The sequence below is a fragment of the Nerophis ophidion genome, linkage group LG18 (assembly GCF_033978795.1).
Source record: "Nerophis ophidion isolate RoL-2023_Sa linkage group LG18, RoL_Noph_v1.0, whole genome shotgun sequence".
In the NCBI taxonomy this organism is placed as follows: Eukaryota; Metazoa; Chordata; class Actinopteri; order Syngnathiformes; family Syngnathidae; genus Nerophis; species Nerophis ophidion.
This window is the reverse complement of record NC_084628.1, coordinates 48,039,991-48,061,072: the sequence shown is the minus strand read 5'-3', so window position 1 is coordinate 48,061,072 and position 21,082 is coordinate 48,039,991. Positions and strand designations below refer to the sequence as shown.

Below are 21,082 nucleotides of genomic sequence, written 5' to 3'. Positions count from 1 at the left end.
TCGTGGAAATTTCTTAAAGACGATCTTTTAGTGACAAATAGCTTTAAAATGATTTATTAAAGTAACAAACAAATAATAACAAGCTTTGCAAAGCGAGACCAAACCAGAACGACACATCCGTTCGTTCCAGCTTGTTCTAACTCCTTTAGAATTTGACATGACAGTTATACATTCTCAGAAGTCCCACCCTCCATGCTCATCCACATACAGTACACCAGTGGAATGAATACCAAAAGTCCTGTGAAGGGGAGAGGGTGTTGTTTGCCCAGAGGGGGGTGGGGTCACTCAGGAAAGGGGAACAATTTAGCTCTGTTGGGGGTCAAGAATAGATGACACATATGCCCAGGTCAACTAAAGTCCACATGTTACATCAGACACAGGAGACAGAGCTTGATCAGATAAAAGATCTCTTGCTAAGTGTCACATTCCTGAGCCCAATAAACAACTTTTGGCGACCCGTTCAAAGAACATCTTCAATTAAAACGAGTACAAGTAATTTTGCTATCACACCCTTTGGGACAGAGGACCCTATTGTATTTCTAAGGTATTATTATATAAGTATACCGCTGCCTCTTTGAGATGTAATTTGACCCAATTAACAAATTTAACACACACATCAGGAATGGCGAAAATTGCCATCTTATAAAAATACAAACCCCTAAACTCAAAATTGCGCTCTAGCACCCCCTAGGAATAACCACAGACAAAACAGCTTGTAACTTCCATTAGGAATGTCGTAGAGACATGAAACATAAACCTCTATGTAGGTCTCACTTAGACCTACATTCCATACACTTACATCCTTCAGCAAAAATCAAAAGGAAGTTGCCAAAAACCCCTTCAAAACAAAAGTTTTCTAAAAAAACTTAATTTTTGCCTCTTTGAGCTGTAATTTGACCCCCTCAAAATGCTTCAAAACTCACCGAACTGGACACACATCAGGACTGGTGAAAATGGCGATCCAATAAAAACAAACCGAAAACTCAAAATTGCGCTCTAGCACCCCCTAGGAATAAAACACTGACAAAACTGCTCTTGGGAAGAAAACACAGACAAAACTGCTTGTAACTCCTGGTAGAAGTGTCATAGAGACATGAAACCTCTATGTAGGTCTCACTTCGACCTACGTTTCATTCATTGACATCCTTCATCAAAAATCAACAGGAAGTTGGCAATCACACCTTCAAAACAAAAGTTTTCTAAAAAAAACTAAATTTTTGCCTCTTTGAGCTGTAATTTGACCCCCTCAAAATGCTACAAAAATCACCGAACTGGACACACATCAGGACTGGTGAAAATTGCGATCTAATAAAAAAAAAAAAAAACTCAAAATTGCGCTCTAGCGCTCCCTAGGAAGAAAACACTGACACAACTGCTCTTGGGAAGAAAACACAGACAAAACTGCTTGTAACTACCGGTAGAAGTGTCATAGAGACATGAAAAAAACCCTCTATGTAGGTCTCACTTAGACCTACATTTCATTCATTGACATCCTTCATCAAAAATCAACAGGAAGTTGGCAATCACACCTTCAAAACAAACGTTTTGTAAAAACCGTCACCTTTTTTTCAAACATTATCTCCTCTGAGCGCGTTTGTTGTGTCGGCTTCAAACTCGCACAGGAAAGAGATTGAACCCTTCTGATTAAAAATCGCTCAAAGAGTTTTTCTAACTTGTCCGGTTTTGATTTCACGAACCTTCAAAGAAATGCTGCGCTGCTGCCATCTCAAGATGGCCGCTTAAAAGCAGGAAGCACCAGCGTGACCACACAATGCAGAGAAGGTAGGTACTGTGCAGGTAAAGTTATGTTGACTGGGTGAAAGAAGGTGGCACCAGTTTGACTCCAGGATACAGAGAAGGTAGGTAATGTGCAGGTAAAGATATGTTGTCTGGGTGATGGCAGGAAGCACCAGTGTGTATGTGTGAAAGAAAGAAGCATCAGTGTGACTTCAGGATGCAGGGAAGGTAGGTAATGTGCAGGTAAAGATATGTTGAATGGGTAAAGGCAGGAAACACCAGCAAAAGTCGGTCCCGTCCATCGCTGCTTGCAGCTTTAATGTTTATAGTGTTTTTTGTATGACTAGTCCTATTTAAAAGACCATTAAAAAAAAAAATAAACGCTTGGAATATGAGGCTAATGGTAGTCACCATTTTAGCCTTCAAAGCCTTCTAAAACAACTTCAAACCCCTCCATTAACATTTTATATACTCTTAGAATAATTATATCCCTTGGGTGGTGTTCGGGTCTGTGGGACCCATTTTAATTTTTGTATTAAAAGAAAAATGGTACAATTAATCAATTTTTCAAACAGACTCACTGACTTTGGCTCATTTTCTGTAAAGAACATATTATTTAATGACCACACACCATACACCCCCCCACGTTTCTATTACACACACACACACACACACACACACACACACACACACACACACACACACACACACACACACACACACACACACACACACACACACACACACACACACACACACACACACACACACACACACACACACACACACACACTCTGTCCTCCTCGTGTGTGTAGGTACACAGAACATCAGAGGGTCAAATGTGCGAGAAAATGAGAGCAGACAATGTTGACAAACAATGTTGCGACCTTGTGTGGGAAATGAACCTCAGATGCAGAAACACAAAAGAAGAATCCCCTCGGGATGCAGAAACTGGCAGAGAAATTTTCCGTGCAACGTTCATATTGTTGTTACTCAGCCAGCGTTTGTGGGTCTGATGAACCCTGTTGGATTTTGTGGATTCCAGTTCTTATTTACCGATTCCAATATTAACCGATACCGATATATACAGTAGTGGAATTAACACATTATTATGCATAATTTTGTTGTGATGCAATAAACAATGGAACAAAGTTTTCCAAAATAAATCAACTCAACTTATGGAAAAAAAATGCCAACATGAGACTACCATATTTATTATTGAAGTCACAAAGTGCAATTTTGGACTCACACTATTATGTTAGATCCACTATGGACTGGACTCTCACTATTATGTTAGATCCACTATGGACTGGACTCTCACACTATTATGTTAGATCCACTATGGACTGGACTCTCACTATTATGTTAGATCCACTATGGACTGGACTCTCACTATTATGTTAGCTCGACATTGGACTGGACTCTCACTATTATGTTAGATCCACTATGGACTGGACTCTCACTATTATGTTAGATCCACTATGGACTGGACTCTCACACTATTATGTTAGATCCACTATGGACTGGACTCTCACTATTATGTTAGATCCACTATGGACTGGACTCTCACTATTATGTTAGATCCACTATGGACTGGACTCTCACTATTATGTTAGCTCGACATTGGACTGGACTCGCACTATTATGTTAGCTCCACTATGGACTGGACACTCAATATTACGTTAGATCCACTATGGACTGGACTCTCACACTATTATGTTAGATCCACTATGGACTGGACTCTCACACTATTATGTTAGATCCACTATGGACTGGACTCTCACACTATTATTTTAGATCTGCTATGGACTGGACTTTCACAATGTTATACTAGACCCACTCGACGCCCATTGCATCCGGTCTCCCCTGGGGGGTTCACACACATCTGTGGTCCTCTCCAAGGTTTCTCATAGTCATTCTCATTGACATCCCACTGGCTTGTGAGTTTTTCCTTGCCCTTATGTGGGATCTGAACCGAAGATGTCGTTGTGGCCTGTCCAGCCATTTGAGACACTTGTGATTTAGGGATATATAAATAAACATTGACAATGACATTTTTGTTCCTAACTTTAATCGGGGGTCTTTGAACTCACCACAGTTACAGGCAAAACAACGCAAAAGTGAAACTGCTGCGTAACTTTCCCCACACACAGATTTATTATATGTTTATATTTCTTCCAACGCCCTGCAATGAGGCGACGACTTGCCGCCCGAATGCAGCCGGGATAGGCTCCAGCCCCCTTGCAACACCGAGAGGGACAAGCGGTAGGAAACGAATGGATGGATCTCTCCACGAACCATTTTCTATTTTTTATTTAAATTTTTTAGAGGTAGTCTTTAGACATTTTTAATCAGATCCGAGCACCCTAATTATTGAATTTTAACAGCTATATTAAATTCATATTAACATTTATGACATCTTTTTTAACATGATTTAAATATCAGAAGAGAAAAAAACTTTGACTCTTTAGAAACTTTCCTGTGCTTGGAGGCATCGGTACAGCCCCCCCGCCCCCCCACCCCCCAACCCCCCACTCCGATGCCGCTGGCTGCAGTGCTAACATCACAGTCACATTTTCAAAGTAACAACATGCCAGGGTATCCTATTTTTGCATCGACTAAATCAGTGTTTTTCAACCTCTGTGAAATCCAGTCTGGTGTGTCGTGGGAAATTATGTAATTTCGCCTAATTGGGTTTGACATATTTTTTGCACACAAGTAATTAGAATCTGTAAATAATGTGCCGTTGTTGTGTGGACACTTTCCTTCTTTGTGGAGACAAGGTTGATTGTCACGTCATGTACGGGGTGTACTTTGTGGACGCCGTCTGCTCTCCACGCTGTAAGTCTTTGCTATCGTCCAGAAATCTGTTTTTGTTTACTTTGCAGCCAGTTCAGTTTTGCATAGTCTGTGATGTCGAGAGCTAGGCAGAGTAACCGTGTACAAACCCCGTTTCCATATGAGTTGGGAAATTGTGTTAGATGTAAATATAAACAGAATACAATGATTTGCAAATCCTTTTCAAGCCATATTCAGTTGAATATGCTACAAAGACAACATATTTGATGTTCAAACTCATAAACGTTTTTTGTTGTTGCAAATAATAATTAACTTTAGAATTTGATGCCAGCAACACATGACAAAGAAGTTGGGAAAGGTGGTAATAAATACTGATAAAGTTGAGGAATGCTCATCAAACAAATATTTGGAACATCCCACAGGTGTGCAGGCTAATTGGGAACAGGTGGGTGCCATGATTGGCTATAAAAGCAGCTTCCCAAAAAATGCTCAGTCTTTCACAAGAAAGGATGGGGCGAGGTACACCCCTTTGTCCACAAATGCGTGAGCAAATAGTCAAACAGTTTAAGAACAACCTTTCTCAAAGTGCAATTGCAAGAAATTTAGGGATTTCAACATCTACGCTCCATAATATCATCAAAAGGTTCAGAGAATCTGGAGAAATCACTCCACGTAAGCGGCATGGCCGGAAACCAACATTGAATGACCGTGACCTTCAACCCCTCAAACGGCCTTGTATAAAAACAACAACATCAATCTCTAAAGGATATCACCACATGGGCTCAGGAACACTTCAGAAAACCACTGTCACTAAATACAGTTTGTCGCTACATCTGTAAGTGCAAATTAAAGCTCTACTATGGAAAGCGAAAGCCATTTATCAACAACATCCAGAAACGCTGCCGGCTTCTCTGGGCCGAGATCATCTAAGATGGACTGATGCAAAGTAAAAAAGTGTACTGTGGTCTGACGAGTCCACTTTTCAAATTGTTTTTGGAAATATTCGACATTGTGTCATCCGGACCAAAGGGGAAGCGAACCATCCAGACTGTTATCGACGCGAAGTTGAAAAGCCAGCATGTGTGATGGTATGGAGGTGCGTTGGAGCCACTATGGATTGAACTTTCACAGTATCATGTTAGACCTGCTCGACATCCATTGCTTTCAGTCCCCTAGGGGGGGGGGGGTTGCCTACATCTGAGGTCCTCTCCAAGGTTTCTCATAGTCAGCATTGTTACTGGCGTCCCACTGGATGTGAATTCTCCCTGCCCACTGGGTGTGAGTTTTCCTTGCCCTTTTGTGGGTTCTTCCTAGGATGTCGTAGTCGTAATGATTTGTGCAGTCCTTTGAGACAATTGTGATTTGGGGCTATATAAATAAACATTGATTGATTGATTGATTTGCGTTCATATTGTTGTGTTTTGCTTGATTGTAAAAGATGTCCATCGAGGAGCGATGTGCATATGATTTTTATATTCAGTGTTTTATTGTTTATAGTTAATATTGTAAATCCCACTTTCTTTACTTTAACGTACATTTTGTGTGTCCCATTCAGCAAAAAACTGTAAAATTCCATTCCATTTTTTTTTAAATGGATTGTCCTAAGGTTTGAGAACTCTATTGGACATTGTAACTTTTGGTACTAGTGTTCCTGAAAAAATGGGACCCAAACTCACATACTGTACAGCAAATTTTTACAGCTAAATATGTCTTAAATTTTCCTTATTGGAGGAGCTTTTTACAAGCGTTCTTTCTTCCATTCCGGCTCCTGTGGAAGTGAACTGTCCACATGCCATTGTTGTGTCTGCTGGTGAGGTTATCCAAGTCAAGGATGTCATCCTGCCTCTTCGTATGCAACGTCACATTGTTTGCCCCCCCGGGAGAGCGCCTCTATGACTACTGACTCACTGAAGGGTGCTACCCAGTGACATTTTTAACTCCTCTTTTTGTCTGCGCTCGCATCTCTCCATCCCTTCTTCTGCAGATAAAGGTGCATGGATCTGTGCTGCATTGAAACGGACACAGGAGGCACAACGTTGCGTATACCTGCACCATCAATGGGATTCGATCCCTTTATTGTTGTATTCCAACCCAAAATATCTATCCGCACTTTGTTAGGCACACACATAAACACACACACCCGACAAAGGTGATGGAAGTGTTGTTTAAGAAGAAGGCTGACAGTCGCTCAAGGTTACGTTGTGTCAGTGTTCAGAACTGTGAAGGCCGATAGAGGCCAGCAGCTCTGACACGCACATAAACTGCCTGCTGCTGCTCTGTGCTGATAAACACACAACTAGGATGCTTTTTGGAGATTAGTTTTACCTGGTGAATGACCAACATGCCCACAGCACGTGGAACATCTGAGGTCAAACTGACAATGGTCGACAGAATAAAGCCTTCACGAAGTCTTTGTTGACGGTATTGGCGATGTTTGCCGTAAATTTATAATCAATATTATTTTTTTAATATTGCAGCTGTCAAATAGGACGAGTTAATGCAGGTTAATCCATGATCATAATGGATTACATTACACATTTTCTTGCTTGGTGTGGGTTCACAGTGTGGCGCATATTTGTAACAGTCTTAAAATTGTTTATTTGGCCACCCTCAGTGTGACCTGGATGGCTGTTGACCAAGTATGCTTTGCATTCACTTGTGTGTGTGAAAAGCCGTACATTTTATGTGACTGGGCCGGCACGCAAAGGCTGAGCCTTTAAGGTTTATTGGCGCTCTGTACTTCTCCCTACGTCCGTGTACCACTCTGTACAGCAGAGTTCTTAAATAGTCATACATTTTACTTTTTGAAACCAAAGCCGAAAAATTTCTGATATTACATTTTAAAGCATTAATCGGCCGATGATATCAGCAAACCGATATTATCGGACATCTCTAATTAGTATTACTGTATTGTTTTTTTTATCTTAGGGCTGTCAAAATTAACGAGTTAATGCAGATTAATTCATGATCATAATGGATTAGATTACACATTTTCACAAAATTAAACACCTGCATTTCAAAAGGACTCACAATTCCCGAGTCGTGAATCAACAACACCCTGGAACGCGGCCGGCTTCTCTGGGCCCGAGCTCATCTGAGATGGACTGATGCAAAGTGGAAAAGTGTTCTGTGGTCTGACGAGTCCACATTTCAAATTTAATTTGGAAACAGAGGACGTGGTGTCATCCTGACCAAAGGGGAAGTGAACCATCCAGACTGTTATCCACGCAAAGTGTAAAAGCCAGCATGTGTGATGGTATGGGGGTGTATTAGTGCCCAAGGCATGGGTAACTTACACATCTGTGAAGGCACAAATAATGCCATACAGGTTTTGGAGCAACATATGTTGTCATCCAAGCAACGTTATCATGGACGCCCCTGCTTATTTCAGCAAGACAATGCTAAGCCACGTGAGTCGTGAATCTGGTAGTGATCAGGTTGCAACACCGAACAAGTCAATATGGAAGACGATAAACCAGACCTGGGCAAAGTATGGTCCAGGGGCCATTGAACTATAGAAAGTATTTCAATGGTTGAAATCTGCTCTTATGAGTTATTACGGAAATCTACGTCACAGCAGCTCAAACGGGGAACAAAGCGGAGTGGACGGGGTTTGTTTTCGCAGCAGCCAACCCGAAACGCTTCATAGTAAAAGTGTGGGTACTAGACTGGCCTGCCTGTAGTCCAGACCTGTCTCCCAATGAAAATATGTGAAGCATTATGAAGCCTAAAATACCACAAAAGAGACCCCGGACTGTTGAACAACTTAAGCTGTACATCAAGCAAGAATGGGAAAAAATTCCCCCTGAAAAGCTCGAAAAATTGGTCTCCTCAGTTCCCAAACCTTTACTGAGTGTTGTTAAAAGGAAAGGCCATGAAACACATTTGTAAAAATCCCCCAAGGCCAATTTTTTTTTTTATTCTAAAAAAATAATAAAAAGATACATTAAATATCTTGTCTTTGTAGTCTATTCAATTGAATAGAAGTTGAAACGATTTGTTAATCATTGTATTTTATTTTTTATTATCATTTACACAACTTGCTAACTTCACTGGTTTTGGGTTTTCTCAAACAGTTTAAGAACAATGTTTCTCAAAGTGCAATTGCAAGACATTTAGGGATTTCAACATCTGCGCTCCATAATATCATCAAAAGGTTCAGAAAATCTGGAGAAATCACTCCATGTAAGCAGCATGGCCGGAAACCAACATTGAGTGACCGTGAACTTCTATTCCTCAGACGGCACTGTATCAAAAACCGACATCAATCTCTAAAGGATATCACCACATGGGCTCAGGAACACTTAATAAAACCACTGTCAGTAACTACAGTTGGTCGCTACATCTGTAAATGCAAGTTAAAACTCTACTATGCAAAGCCAAACCCATTTATCAACAACACCCAGGGCCCCAGCTCATCTGAGATGGATTGATGCAAAGTGGAAAAGTGTTCTGTGGTCTGACGAGTCCACATTTCAAACTTAATTTGGAAACAGAGGACGTGGTGTCCTCCAGAACAAAGAGGAAAAATAACCATTCAGATTGTTATAGGCGCAAAGTTCCAAAGCCAGCATGTGTGATGGTATGGGGGTGTATCAGTGCCCAAGGCATGGGTAACTTACACATCTGTGAAGGCCCCATTAATGCTGAAAGGTACATACAGGTTTTAGAGCAACATATGTTGTCATCCAAGCAATATTATCATGGACGCCCCTGCTTATTTCAGCAAGACAAGTGTTACAACAGCGTGGCTTCGTAGTAAAAGAGTGCGGGTACTTTCCTGGCTGCAATCCAGACCTGTCTCCCATCTAAAATGTGTGGCACATTATGAAGAGTAAAATACGACAGCGGAGACCCCGGACTGTTGAAGGACTGAAGCTCTAAATAAAACAAGAATGGGAAAGAATTCCACTTTCAAAGCTTCAACAATTAGTTTCCTCAGTTCCCAAACGTTTATTGAGTGTTGTTAAAAGAAAAGGTGATGTAACACAGTGGTGAACATGCCCTTTCCCAACTACTTTGGCACGTTTTGCAGCCATGAAATTCTAAGTTAATTATTATTTGCAAAACAAAAATAAAGTTTATGAGTTCCATCCATCCATTTCCTACCGCTTATTCCCTTTTGGGGTCGCTGGCGCCTAGTTTGAACATCAAATATGTTGTCTTTGTAGCATATTCAACTGAATATGGGTTGAAAATTGTTTACAAATCATTGTATTCCGTTTATATTTACATCTAACACAATTTCCCAGCTCATATGGAAACGGGGTTTGTAAAATAACATTTTAAAGCCAAGAAAGAAAAGCCACTCTCTTTCTGCTTTCCAACTAACACTCGCCGGCAGATCTCTTGACGGTAACCGCCTTGTCCATCTAACAACCACTTGCCGATTCAAGCCAGCGGCGGTGCGTGAGCCCTGCGGCACACTTTGCTCGTTTTGTGGCTCGCAGTTGCCTCATGCCAGGACCTTACCGAGTCTATCCATTGGTTCTCCCCAACTGTTGGGGAGCAGGTGACTGCTACGCCTATTTCACCTTGTGCCGAGCACAGGGAGGTTTGTGATATCGGGACACAAGACAGCAAAAGGGAATGGGGGATGAATATTCCTGGGAGATGATGAAAAAAAAAAAGTTGCAACCGGCGCTGTGCTCAGGACTCCTAAAGGCCTACTGAAACTCACTACTAGCGACCACGCAGTCTGAGAGTTTATATATCAATGATGAAATATTAACATTGCAACACATGACAATACGGCCGCTTTAGTTTACTAAATTGCAATTTTAAATTTTGCGGCGAAAAATCCTGCTAAAACATTGCGGTATGATGACGCGTGTGCGTGACGTCACGCATAGTAGAGGACATTTTGTTCCAGCATCGTTCCCAACAATAAATCGTCTGTTTTGATCGCATAATTCGACAGTATTCTGAACATCTGTGTTGCTGATTTTTTTTGCAATTTGTTCAATGAATAATGGAGACGTCAAAGAAGAAAGCTGTAGGTGGGAAGCGGTGTATTGCGGCCGCCTTTAGCAACACAAACACAGCCGGTGTTTCATTGTTTACATTCCCGAAAGATGACTGTCAAGCTTTACTATGGAACAGAGCGGTCAGGCGAACACGGTTGGATTGGACCACACACACAAAGTACAGTGTATTATGCAGCGATCATTTCGAAAGATCGTGTTTCGAAGAGGGTCCCTTGCGAAGGGCAGAGATGGCCATCGTCACCACCCGTCGACTGGTGCTAAAGAAAGGTGCGGGGCCGACCTTCAGGTTGTACAGGTACGACCATATAATCTCACTAAAACACAAGTAACACAATAGTGAGATAGGGGACTATCCAGAATTATCCTAGTAAATGTGTCTAATAACATCTGAATCGCTCCCACTGTATAATCTTTTTTTTTCTAGTCCTTCACTCTAACTTTCCTCATCAACAAATCTTTCATCCTCGTTCAAATTAATGGGGAAATCGTCGCTATCTCGGTCCGAATCGCTCTCGCTGCTGGTGGCCATGATTATAAACAATGTTCAGATGTGAGGAGCTCCACAACCCGTGACGTCACGCGCACATCGTCTGCTACTTCCGGTACAGGCAAGGCTTTTTTATTAGCGACCAAAAGTGGCCAACTTTATGGTGGATGTTCTCTACTAAATCCTTTCAGCAAAAATATGGCAATATGGCGAAATGATGACGTATGACACATAGAATGGACCTGCTAGCCCCGTCTGAATAAGAAAATCTAATTTCAGTAAGCCTTTAAGTAGCCTTAAGTGTTAGAGAAGAGCGACACTGAGTAAAGGAGATCTGGTTTCACAAACATTGGCTCACTTCCTGCCGCATTTGTTTTGATGCAGAGGGTGTGCTCTTCAGATAGTGGACAGAGGGTAAGGAGTAAGAGGCAAGAAAGTAGCCTCGTTTTCCCAAGATGAATAAAGTTACCATATTTTTTCGGACTATAAGGCGCATTTAAAATCCTTTAATTTTCTCAAAAAAGGTCAGTGTGCCTGATAACCCGGTGCGCCTAAAATCCAAAAACCGTATTTCCTTGAATTGGCGCCGGGGCGCTAATTAATTTAAAACTTCTTCTCACTCCGGCATTTACCAAAGGCATGCGGTGAATTTAGGCCTGCGCTTATAAATTTGAGTGTGATGTAAGGATACCATCATGAAAAGCACATTCAATAGAAAAAGTGTTATTATGGTCTTACCTTTACTTATAAATGAAGTCCATGCGCAGCTCCTTCTGATCAAAAGCATTGATAACTTCTTTATAGAAGTCTTCCTTATTTTTCTTCAGTTTTAAAAGTCTCTCTGTCTCGATGGAGATCTTCCTTTATTACCTCCTGCTTCCATTGAAAGTCCAGTTTAGAGAACTGTTTTATTTTAGATATGTAATCCTCCATGTTAAAAGTGCAAGTGAGAGGAAAAAATAACGCTGCTCACTCTTGCTGCTTGTTGTCACTTCTTCTGCAGCCGAGTAGTCGCAAGAAGGATCACTAGCGTCCTCTACCACCAGGAGGCGGGAGTCATTTAATGACTCATATTTGACACACGCAGCTACGGTATATTAATAAAACATAGCTGCTTACTGTTCTTTTTAGCATATTCAATAGCTTGGACCTTAAATCCTACTGAATAGCTCTTAATCTTCTTCTTTTATGCGATTTCAAATGATTGAAATCAGCCTCCTCCATTTTGAAAATGATGACAGGTGAAGTGTCACTCGTGACGTGACGAGTTTGACCCGGTGGAAATTCTAGACATGTGCTAATAAAAATAATATTTTGCAAAACGAGTTTGACCCGGCGTTAATCCTGAGCCGGCGGTAATGCTTAGCATGCGCTAATTATTTTGCGAAACGAGTTTGACCCGGCAGTAATTCTAGGCAGGCGCATATGGTAATTCTGGTTGTGCTTACCGACCTCAAATCAATTGTATTATGTACATGGTGAAATTATAAGTGTGACCAGTAGATGGTAGTCACACATAAGAGATACTTATTGCATACACTTGTAAAAATCATAATGTCATGGCTGTCCTGAGTTTCTAATAATTTCTACAACTCTTATTTTTGTGTGATAGAGTGATTGGAGCACATACTTGTTGGTCACAAAAAAACATTCATGAAGTTTGGTTCTTTTATGAATTTATTATGGCTCTACTAAAAATGTGAGCAAATCTACTGGGTCAAAAGTATACGTACAGCAATATTAATATCTGCTTACATGTCCCTTGGCAAGTTTCACTGCAATAAGGCGCTTTTGGTAGCCATCCACAAGCTTCTGGCTGGAATTTTTGACCACTCCTCTTGACAAAATTGCTGCAATTCAGCTGAATTTGTTGGTTTTCTGACATGGACTGGTTTCTTTTAGTCAAGACTTTGGGAAGGCCATTCTAAAACCTTAACTCTAGCCTGATTTAGCCATTCATTGGCCACTTTTGATGTGTGTTTGGGGTCATTGTCCTGTTGGAACACCCAACTGCGCCCAAGACCCGAACTCCGGGCTGATGATTTTAGGTTGTCCTGAAGAACTTGGAGGTAATCCTCTATTTACTCTCTGTAAAGCAGCAGTTCCATTGGCAGCAAAACAGGCCCAGAGCATAATACTACCACCACCATGTTTGACGGTAGGTGTGGTTTTCCTGGGATCAACGGCCTCACCTTTTCTCCTCCAAACATATAGCTGGGTATTGTGGCCAAACAGCTCCATTTTTGTTTCATCTGACCACAGAACTTTCCTCCAGAAGGTCTTATCTTTGTCCATGCGATGTAATTTCTAATATAAGGTAGCGTAAAGTTCTAACTTATATCTCGCTATGGAAGCGCTAAAAACTACCGGTGTAGTGAGTTTACATAATTCACCCAAGGAACTTTAGTTTTTAAAGAGTTCCGGTCGGACGGTTTTTCACGGGACACATTTTTAGCGTTGTTGTTGCACTAGTGAGCCACGGATGAGGAGGTGCTGCTCTGTTATTGATCAAATTAAAGTCTGTGTCACGACTAGGACTTGGCCGTGGATTGTTTACCTGAGGTAAAGGAAAGTTGGCACGGGCTAGACATGAATGTAAGTACATATTTTTTTATAAACACTATAACTAAAAAAACGGGAACAAACAAAAGGCGCGCACAATGGCGGAGAACAAACTTGACTGTTGAGAAACAAAAGACTAGCACAAAGGCAATTAACTATGAACTATAAACAAAAACCTACTTGACATGAAACTGTGAACGGGACATGGATCATTGCAAGGTGCATAGCAGGTGGTAGACGTGTGAAGGAGGTGACGTTGCCAGGACGAAGAACAGACACAGACCGCTTAAATAGCAGTGACAACAGGTGCGAGACATAAGGACAGGTGAAAACGAATGAGTTGCTATGGTAACAAAACAAACAAGGAAGTGCAAAAACAGGAAACAATGGAGTCTTAAGCAAAACAGAACATAACTAAACAAAATATGATCACAAGACATGACAGTCTGAATGTCATTAAAACAGTTAGCGCCATCTTTTGACACTTCTTCAACTCCCGTCCTTGCACGCTACACCGCTTCGACAAAGATGACGGAGAAAAGACGCTACCGTAGGTGAGCCACGTGAATAAGACCGCCCATAAAACGGAAGAAACTGAAGAGACAGTCAGAAAGTGGCCTGAAGATGTGTAAAACATCATCCATGCAACATTTTGACCAAAGAACCACCATTACATGTGATGTAGACCACAAGGAAGTCTTTTACATTTAGAAAAAATAAAACAAAAATAATACTCCTTTAATGCACCCTATAATCCGGTGCGCCTTTTGTATGAAAATAGACCTGACTCATACTTGCCAACCCTCCCAGATTTTCCGGGAGACTCCCGAAATTCATATAGCTAGAATTCAATGAAAGTCAAGTATTTCTTATGTATATAATGAAATACTTGACTCTTAACCACGCCCCAAACCACGCCCCCCCCCCCCCTTACCCACCCTTGACCACGCTCCCCCACACCCCAGCCCCCACCTCCCGAAATCGGAGGTCTCAAGGTTGGCAAGTATGACCTGTCTAGACCCGCTCATCAGCAGAGCGCCATAGGTGTTTCCGGACCATAGGTGTGCCCTATGGTCCGGAAAATCCGGTATGTACAATGCAGTGAAAAAGTGAGAAATGTCACTTTTCCACACAGTGTCACTGGTTGGATGTCACATTTTAGTAGCCGACACAGCTATTGCACACACAGGTTTTATTACCGTAACACAACAATGACAAACTAAGCTTATTGGTGGCAATGTTGGTCTGATAGGTGAAAAAAACAAACTACGGTCCAAGAGTCGTTGGAACTACTGAGACTAACTGATCACCTCTTTCTTCTTTAGCATCTGTCGGCATTAACTACAGTAATGTACTTCGATCGCCCGGGGAGCGTGGAATGTAACTCACCAGGTGGACGCGGTACATGATGCTGATGCCGAGGGTCATGAAAGGTTTGGAAAAGTCGATGACCTTCTCGCGTTCCGCTGTGATGGTGAGGCCAGCCACTGCCAAGTCAGCTTTCTGAAAGACAAACCAAGAGACCGCTTTTACTGCTGTACTCACTGAATGCACAACTGCATTATTACATCAAATATATCATTTTCTTGTTTTTTAGTTACAGATATTACCCAAAATTGTTTATTTCAGCTCATCTCATGCGGAGATGGAGGCAGGCATTGAATAGGACAACATGATTTTATTAAAATAATAGTACAAGAACAAACAAAAGGGTATTAACACAAAGCGCGCACGAGGCGGATAACAAACTAAGGGAGCTAGCATGGGAGCTAGAAAACAAAAAGGAACTTAGCATGGAAGCTAGCAAAAAACAAAAGAGCCTAGCATGGAAGGTAGCGGGTAGCGAGCAGGAAAACAGAAGTCGCACTTGTAATATGAAACCAAACTGGAAGCAGGGAACAGAAAACAGTAAGCTACAAACGAATATAGCTTACCGCTACGCTGCAAAAACACGACACGACAAGAGCGACAATACATGACAGGACAGGTAGCAACGACAATAATCCAGCAACTTACTGGAGGACAAAAACAGACTCAAATAGAATTGGGCTGATTGACACCAGGTGTGGCCTGGTGCCAGTCAGCCGCAGCTAAGGGGAAAACAGCGCACAGGGAAAAAAAAACAGGAAACAGACAAAATAAGAGCGCTGACAGGAACTAAGGACAGGAAATACTACACACACACACACACACACACACACACACACACACACACACACACACACACACACACACACACACACACACACACACACACACACACACACACACACACACACACACACACACACACACACACACACACACACACAGGAACAACTAAAACACAAACAAACTGTCAGGGCCAAGTCTGACAGTTAGGACTACATTTTTCAGGATCCTTCTCTGAAGTGTTGACCTTCATCGGTAAATACAAGACAATAATTACTGATTGAACCCCATAGGGTGGTGCAATGATTTAATAAAAACTGTAAAAAAAAATGTTTATATAAATGATAATTGTACTGAAGTGAATTAATGTAGGTAGGTAAATAGGTATTTATTGTCATTGCAACAAGTAGAACGAAATATCTGTTTACAGCACAAACCCGTTCAAGATTAGACAAACAAACAGTGTACGGGGTTACAGAACAGGAACGCTGATGGGTCGCCACGAGGGGCCCCGTAAAAGGTGGGAAAAAGATAAAATGCTGGGGAAGAAGATGAGTAAAAGGAGGGCATAGTCTGAAATGGGAAAAAACTCTCAATGCACACATAAACACGTTACATTTAATCACGACAAACTCAACAGAGGGGCGGGGAGTTGGGGCCCTGGAAGGCGACTGCTGCTTTGAAGCGCTGCCATCCGACCATCACCCCTAGGGGAAAAAGCGGGGATGAAGGCATGGGGGGGGGGGGGGGAGGGGTGCGTGTATGCCTAATTGTCTTGGGTGTGATGATGTAATGAGGCCGATCTGCAAAAGTTCGACTCCAGGTGTCGTTGAGGAGGAAGGGAGGTCTAAAGCGTCTATCATTGAGCTTTCCTCAGAGGTGTTTTCAAAACAGCCTGGTCCTGTTTCCACAGCGTCAAGGCCGTTCGAGGGAGTCAAATCGTAGATTAGGATGTTTGTTTTCCGCGAGCAGACAAAAAACAATGACTTGTCTGTTCTATTCGTCCATGCTGGGTGCTCTCAAATTCAATTCAATTCTCCTTTTCAGCAAGCTTCGCCATGATGTAATCCATCTTGAGATTCATTTCAGAAATCGCCACAGTCTGTGTTTCCACAGCCCTGCCCAAACCATCCATTGCGACGAACAGCCTTTGGGCTCCTTGAGTGGCTGCCATCGTCTAACAAATTTGACGATACAACAGAGCAAAGGACTGAGAGGCACATGATTCTCCATTTGTCCCAGAAATTTCTCACGTTCCCCTCAGCCAGGCTCCCCCGAACCTCTTTTCCTCATCGAAAATATTTTGTCAATTGCGTCGAGAGTCCAGCTGATGTTTGGATTTGAGGACAGCGCAAAGAAAGAGGCTTCAAAAAAGGTCAGACAAGACAAAAACAAAGGGAGCAATCTGGGAGAAAAGGGAGCGGGAAAAAATGTGACCGCCCTCACCAGAGGAAAGACGGAATGAATTACTCAAAATAATTAAATAATTAACTCATGTGGTGAATGTTTATATTAATCTTGGAGAACGCAAACCACCAAGTTTAAGTAAACAGTGCTATTTCAGTTTGAGAAGATGATAAAATAAGTTTCCTTAGTTGGACATTCGTATGTGGACTGGAATTAGCTCTCGTGGGTTCCCTCCGGGTACTCCAGCTTCCTACCGCCTCCAAAAACATGCACTTGGGGATAGGCTCCTCCCACCTCCAAAAACATGCACCTGGAGATAGGCTCCTCCCACCTCCAAAAACATGCACCTGGGGATAGGCTCCTCCCACCTCCAAAAACATGCACCTGGGGATAGGCCCCTCCCACCTTCAAAAACATGCACCTGGGGATAGGCTCCTCCCACCTCCAAAAACATGCACCTGGGGATAGGCCCCTCTCACCTCCAAAGACATGCACCTGGAGATAGGTTGATTGGCAACACTAAATGGTCCCTAGTGTGTGAATGTGTGAATGTTGTCTGTCTATCTGTGCTGGCCCTGTGATGAGGTGGCGACTTGTCCAGAGTGTACGCCGCCTTCCGCCCAAAGGCTGCTGAGCTAGGCTCCAGCAACCCCCGCGACCTCGAAATGGACAAGCGGTAGAATATGAATGGATGGACAAGAAGGAGCAATAACACCAGGCTTAGGAATGCAAAAGTTATAGCTCTATCCTGGCGGAGAGATTCCATGTTTACCGTAAACGTCAAGCCTACAAGTTATGTTATACATCTGTTGTTTTGCAGTCACTACACACAAACTTACATGGTCAGGTTGAGCTGTCCTGACTTAAGCACACACCCAGACAGAGAAAGAAGGAATACAAGACTGCTGGTTTGGCTTCTCCAGTTCAGGAGTGCTTCATTTTTTTTTGACCTAGGTTCCTCCAGGTACTGCAGACCTGTTTGATGACACCCGCTTGTAATCATAGGCGCCGATCCCGGGGGTGCTCGGCATTGCTTTGGGGTCCGAAAACCCACAAGATCGGCGCCTATGATTACAAGCGAGTGTCATTAAGCAGGACTGCAGTACCCGGAGGAACCTAGGTCAAAAAAAAAAATGAAGGACTCCTTAACTGGTGAAGCCAAAACACCAGTCTTGTATGGATGGCAACTTTCAATCTTTAAAATAATTTTTGAAAAGTCTGTCTTGTTGTATTTAATTTCGTGGCGAGTTTGGTCCGTTTTACAAAATAATAAAGCCACACATCATATGGGATATTAACTTCCCTGAACGTCTATTACTTTTTTTAATACACAAACACCGAACACCCACTGGCAGAAATGTAGATCCGTGCCTATGCTTTTAATAAAGCAACTTTTGGTTCAGTAAAATGTCTCCGGCGTCTCTTTTGATCCAACCAGAAATCCACTTCAGTTCCTTGTAATTCTTCCTCCTAACTCAAAAGACATGCACCTGGGGATAGGCTGATTGGCAACCCTAATCCCTGGTGTGTGAATGCGAGTGCGAATATTGTCTGACTATCTGTGTTGGCCCTGTAATGAGGTGGCGACTTGTCCAGGGTGTAGCCTGTCTTACTTACCTAACCCCCCACAACCCAAGAGGGACAAGCTGTAGAAGAAAGATGGATGGATAACTATGTATTATAGCGGAACAGGGTGTGCCAGGACCGGCCTGGAAGTCAGCGACGGGTGCGTAGATGGCCCAGGTGGGCTTGTTATCTAATCACCTGTCGCTCTGTATAAGCAGCAGCCGGGAGGAGAGAGGTAGTTGGAGCTGGAGTGAGAGGGTGAGCAACACTGAAATAAAATGTAAAAAATAGAGGCAGCTCACTGGTAAGTGGTGCTATTTGAGTTATTTTTAGAACAGGTCAGCGGGCGACTCATCTGTTCCTTACGGGCGACCTGGTGCCCACGGGCACCGCGTTGGTGACCCCTGGCTTAAGTTGTTCAACCGTCCGGGGTTTCTGTTGTCGTAATTTAGGCTTCAAAATTTCCAATGGGAGACAGCACTGGACTACAGGCAGGCCAGTCTAGTACCCGCACTCTTTTACACACTGTTGTAACACGTGGTGTGGCATTGTCTTGCTGAAATAAGCAGGGGCGTCCATGATAACGTCGCTTGGATGGCAACATATGTTGCTCCAAAACCTGTATGTACATTTCAGCATTAATTGTGCCTTCACAGATGTGTAAGTTACCCGGCACCACGTTGGTTAACCCTGATCTAGAGATTCAAGCCCATAATAATAATAATAACACTGAATAATGACACATTTTGAATATTTTTTGACCAAAACCCTTAAATGTATATATATATATATATATATATATATATATATATTTTTTTTTTATACATATATTTTATTGGTTTTTAAAATAAAAAATATCAAAATGGCCCCAGCTTGCTTTGATTTTTCAGTGTGTGGCCCTCAGTGGAAAAAGTTTGGACACCCCCCTTGTAGACAATAGCTGCTTTGTCTGCACAGGCTCAGCTGATTCGCCCTTTGTACTTCACACCTTTAATTTCCCTTCTCTCCGGCGCCATGTCCGCTTATGTGAGATGGTGCCATCTTCCTGATGAACCCAACAGTTGTTGCCCTAAGGCGTGTTAACATGTTCCTCCTCCAAACCAACTTCCACCCTGTTAGAAGACAAGCTAGACAAGCATCCATCCATCAGATTGTAAGACTGAAAGCTGGCAAGGTCGGAACCACTTTTAGCATTATGACTTCAAGCTTTGCAACAGGAAGCTAAACTTTACAATTTTAATTTGGTCAACGGTTCAAAGAATTCCGGCTTCTAGATGTTTTTTCATGAACTCGTTTGTGCAAATCAGTGTTTTCTAGTGTTACGACCATCAAAGCGCGCACAAATCCTGAGTTCTCTAGGGGTTGTTAGAGTTAGTTGGTGACAAACCCCAAGATGCAGAGAAGAAGGCAGGCATTGCGTAAGACAACAATTGAATTTAACTCTAAGACAAAACCAAACAAAAGGGGTACAACAAAAGGCGCTCACAAGGCGGATAACAAACTAAAAGAGCTAGGGGTTGTTAGAGTTAGTTAGTGACGAACCCCAAAATGCAGAGAAGGAGGCAGGCATTGCGTAAGAAAACAATTGAATTTAACTCTAAGACAAAACCAAACAAAAGGGGTACAACAAAAGGCGCTCACAAGGCGGATAACAAACTAAAAGAGCTAGGGGTTGTTAGAGTTAGTTAGTGACGAACCCCAAAATGCAGAGAAGAAGGCAGGCATTGCGTAAGAAAACAATTGAATTTAACTCTAAAACAAAACCAAACAAAAGGGGTACAACAAAAGGCGCTCACAAGGCGGATAACAAACTAAAAGAGCTAGGGGTTGTTAGAGTTAGTTAGTGACAAACCCCAAGATGCAGAGAAGAAGGCAGGCATTGCTTAAGAAAACAATTGAATTTAACTCTAAGACAAAACCAAACAAAAGGGGTACAACAAAAGGCGCTCACGAGGCAGATAAACTAAAAGAGCTAGCATGAGAGCTAGAAGATAACGAGGAGGAAACAGAAGTCGTTACTTGTCATATGAAGACAAACTGGAAGCAGGTAACAAAAAACAGTAAGCTACAAACAGGCTACCAAAATATAGCTTGCCGCTACGCTGCAAAGACACGACACGACACGACAGGAGCGACAAAACAATACAGAAGCGACAATACAATAGAATAATCCAGCACTGACTGGAGGACAAAAGCAGGTAAAAATAAGAGCGGGCTGATTGACACCAGGTGTGGCCAGGCGCCAATCAGCCGCAGCTGAGGGGAAACAGCGCTCAGGGAGAAAGACAGGAAACCAACAAAATAAGAGCACTGACAGGAAATACAACACACACAGAGGAAAAAAACTAGAACACAAACAAACTGTCAGGGGCAAGCCTGACAGGGA

General features: G+C 42.4%; 1 protein-coding gene across 1 annotated transcript in view; it reads right to left on the bottom strand.

Moving 5' to 3' along the window:
• Positions 1 to 21,082, bottom strand: part of grik4 (glutamate receptor, ionotropic, kainate 4) — a 1,015,986-nt gene that overhangs the window by 55,692 nt on the left and 939,212 nt on the right. Inside the window, 1 exon segment of the mRNA XM_061878268.1 lies at positions 14,962 to 15,075. Within this exon segment, the coding sequence (XP_061734252.1) occupies positions 14,962 to 15,075 (114 nt within the window).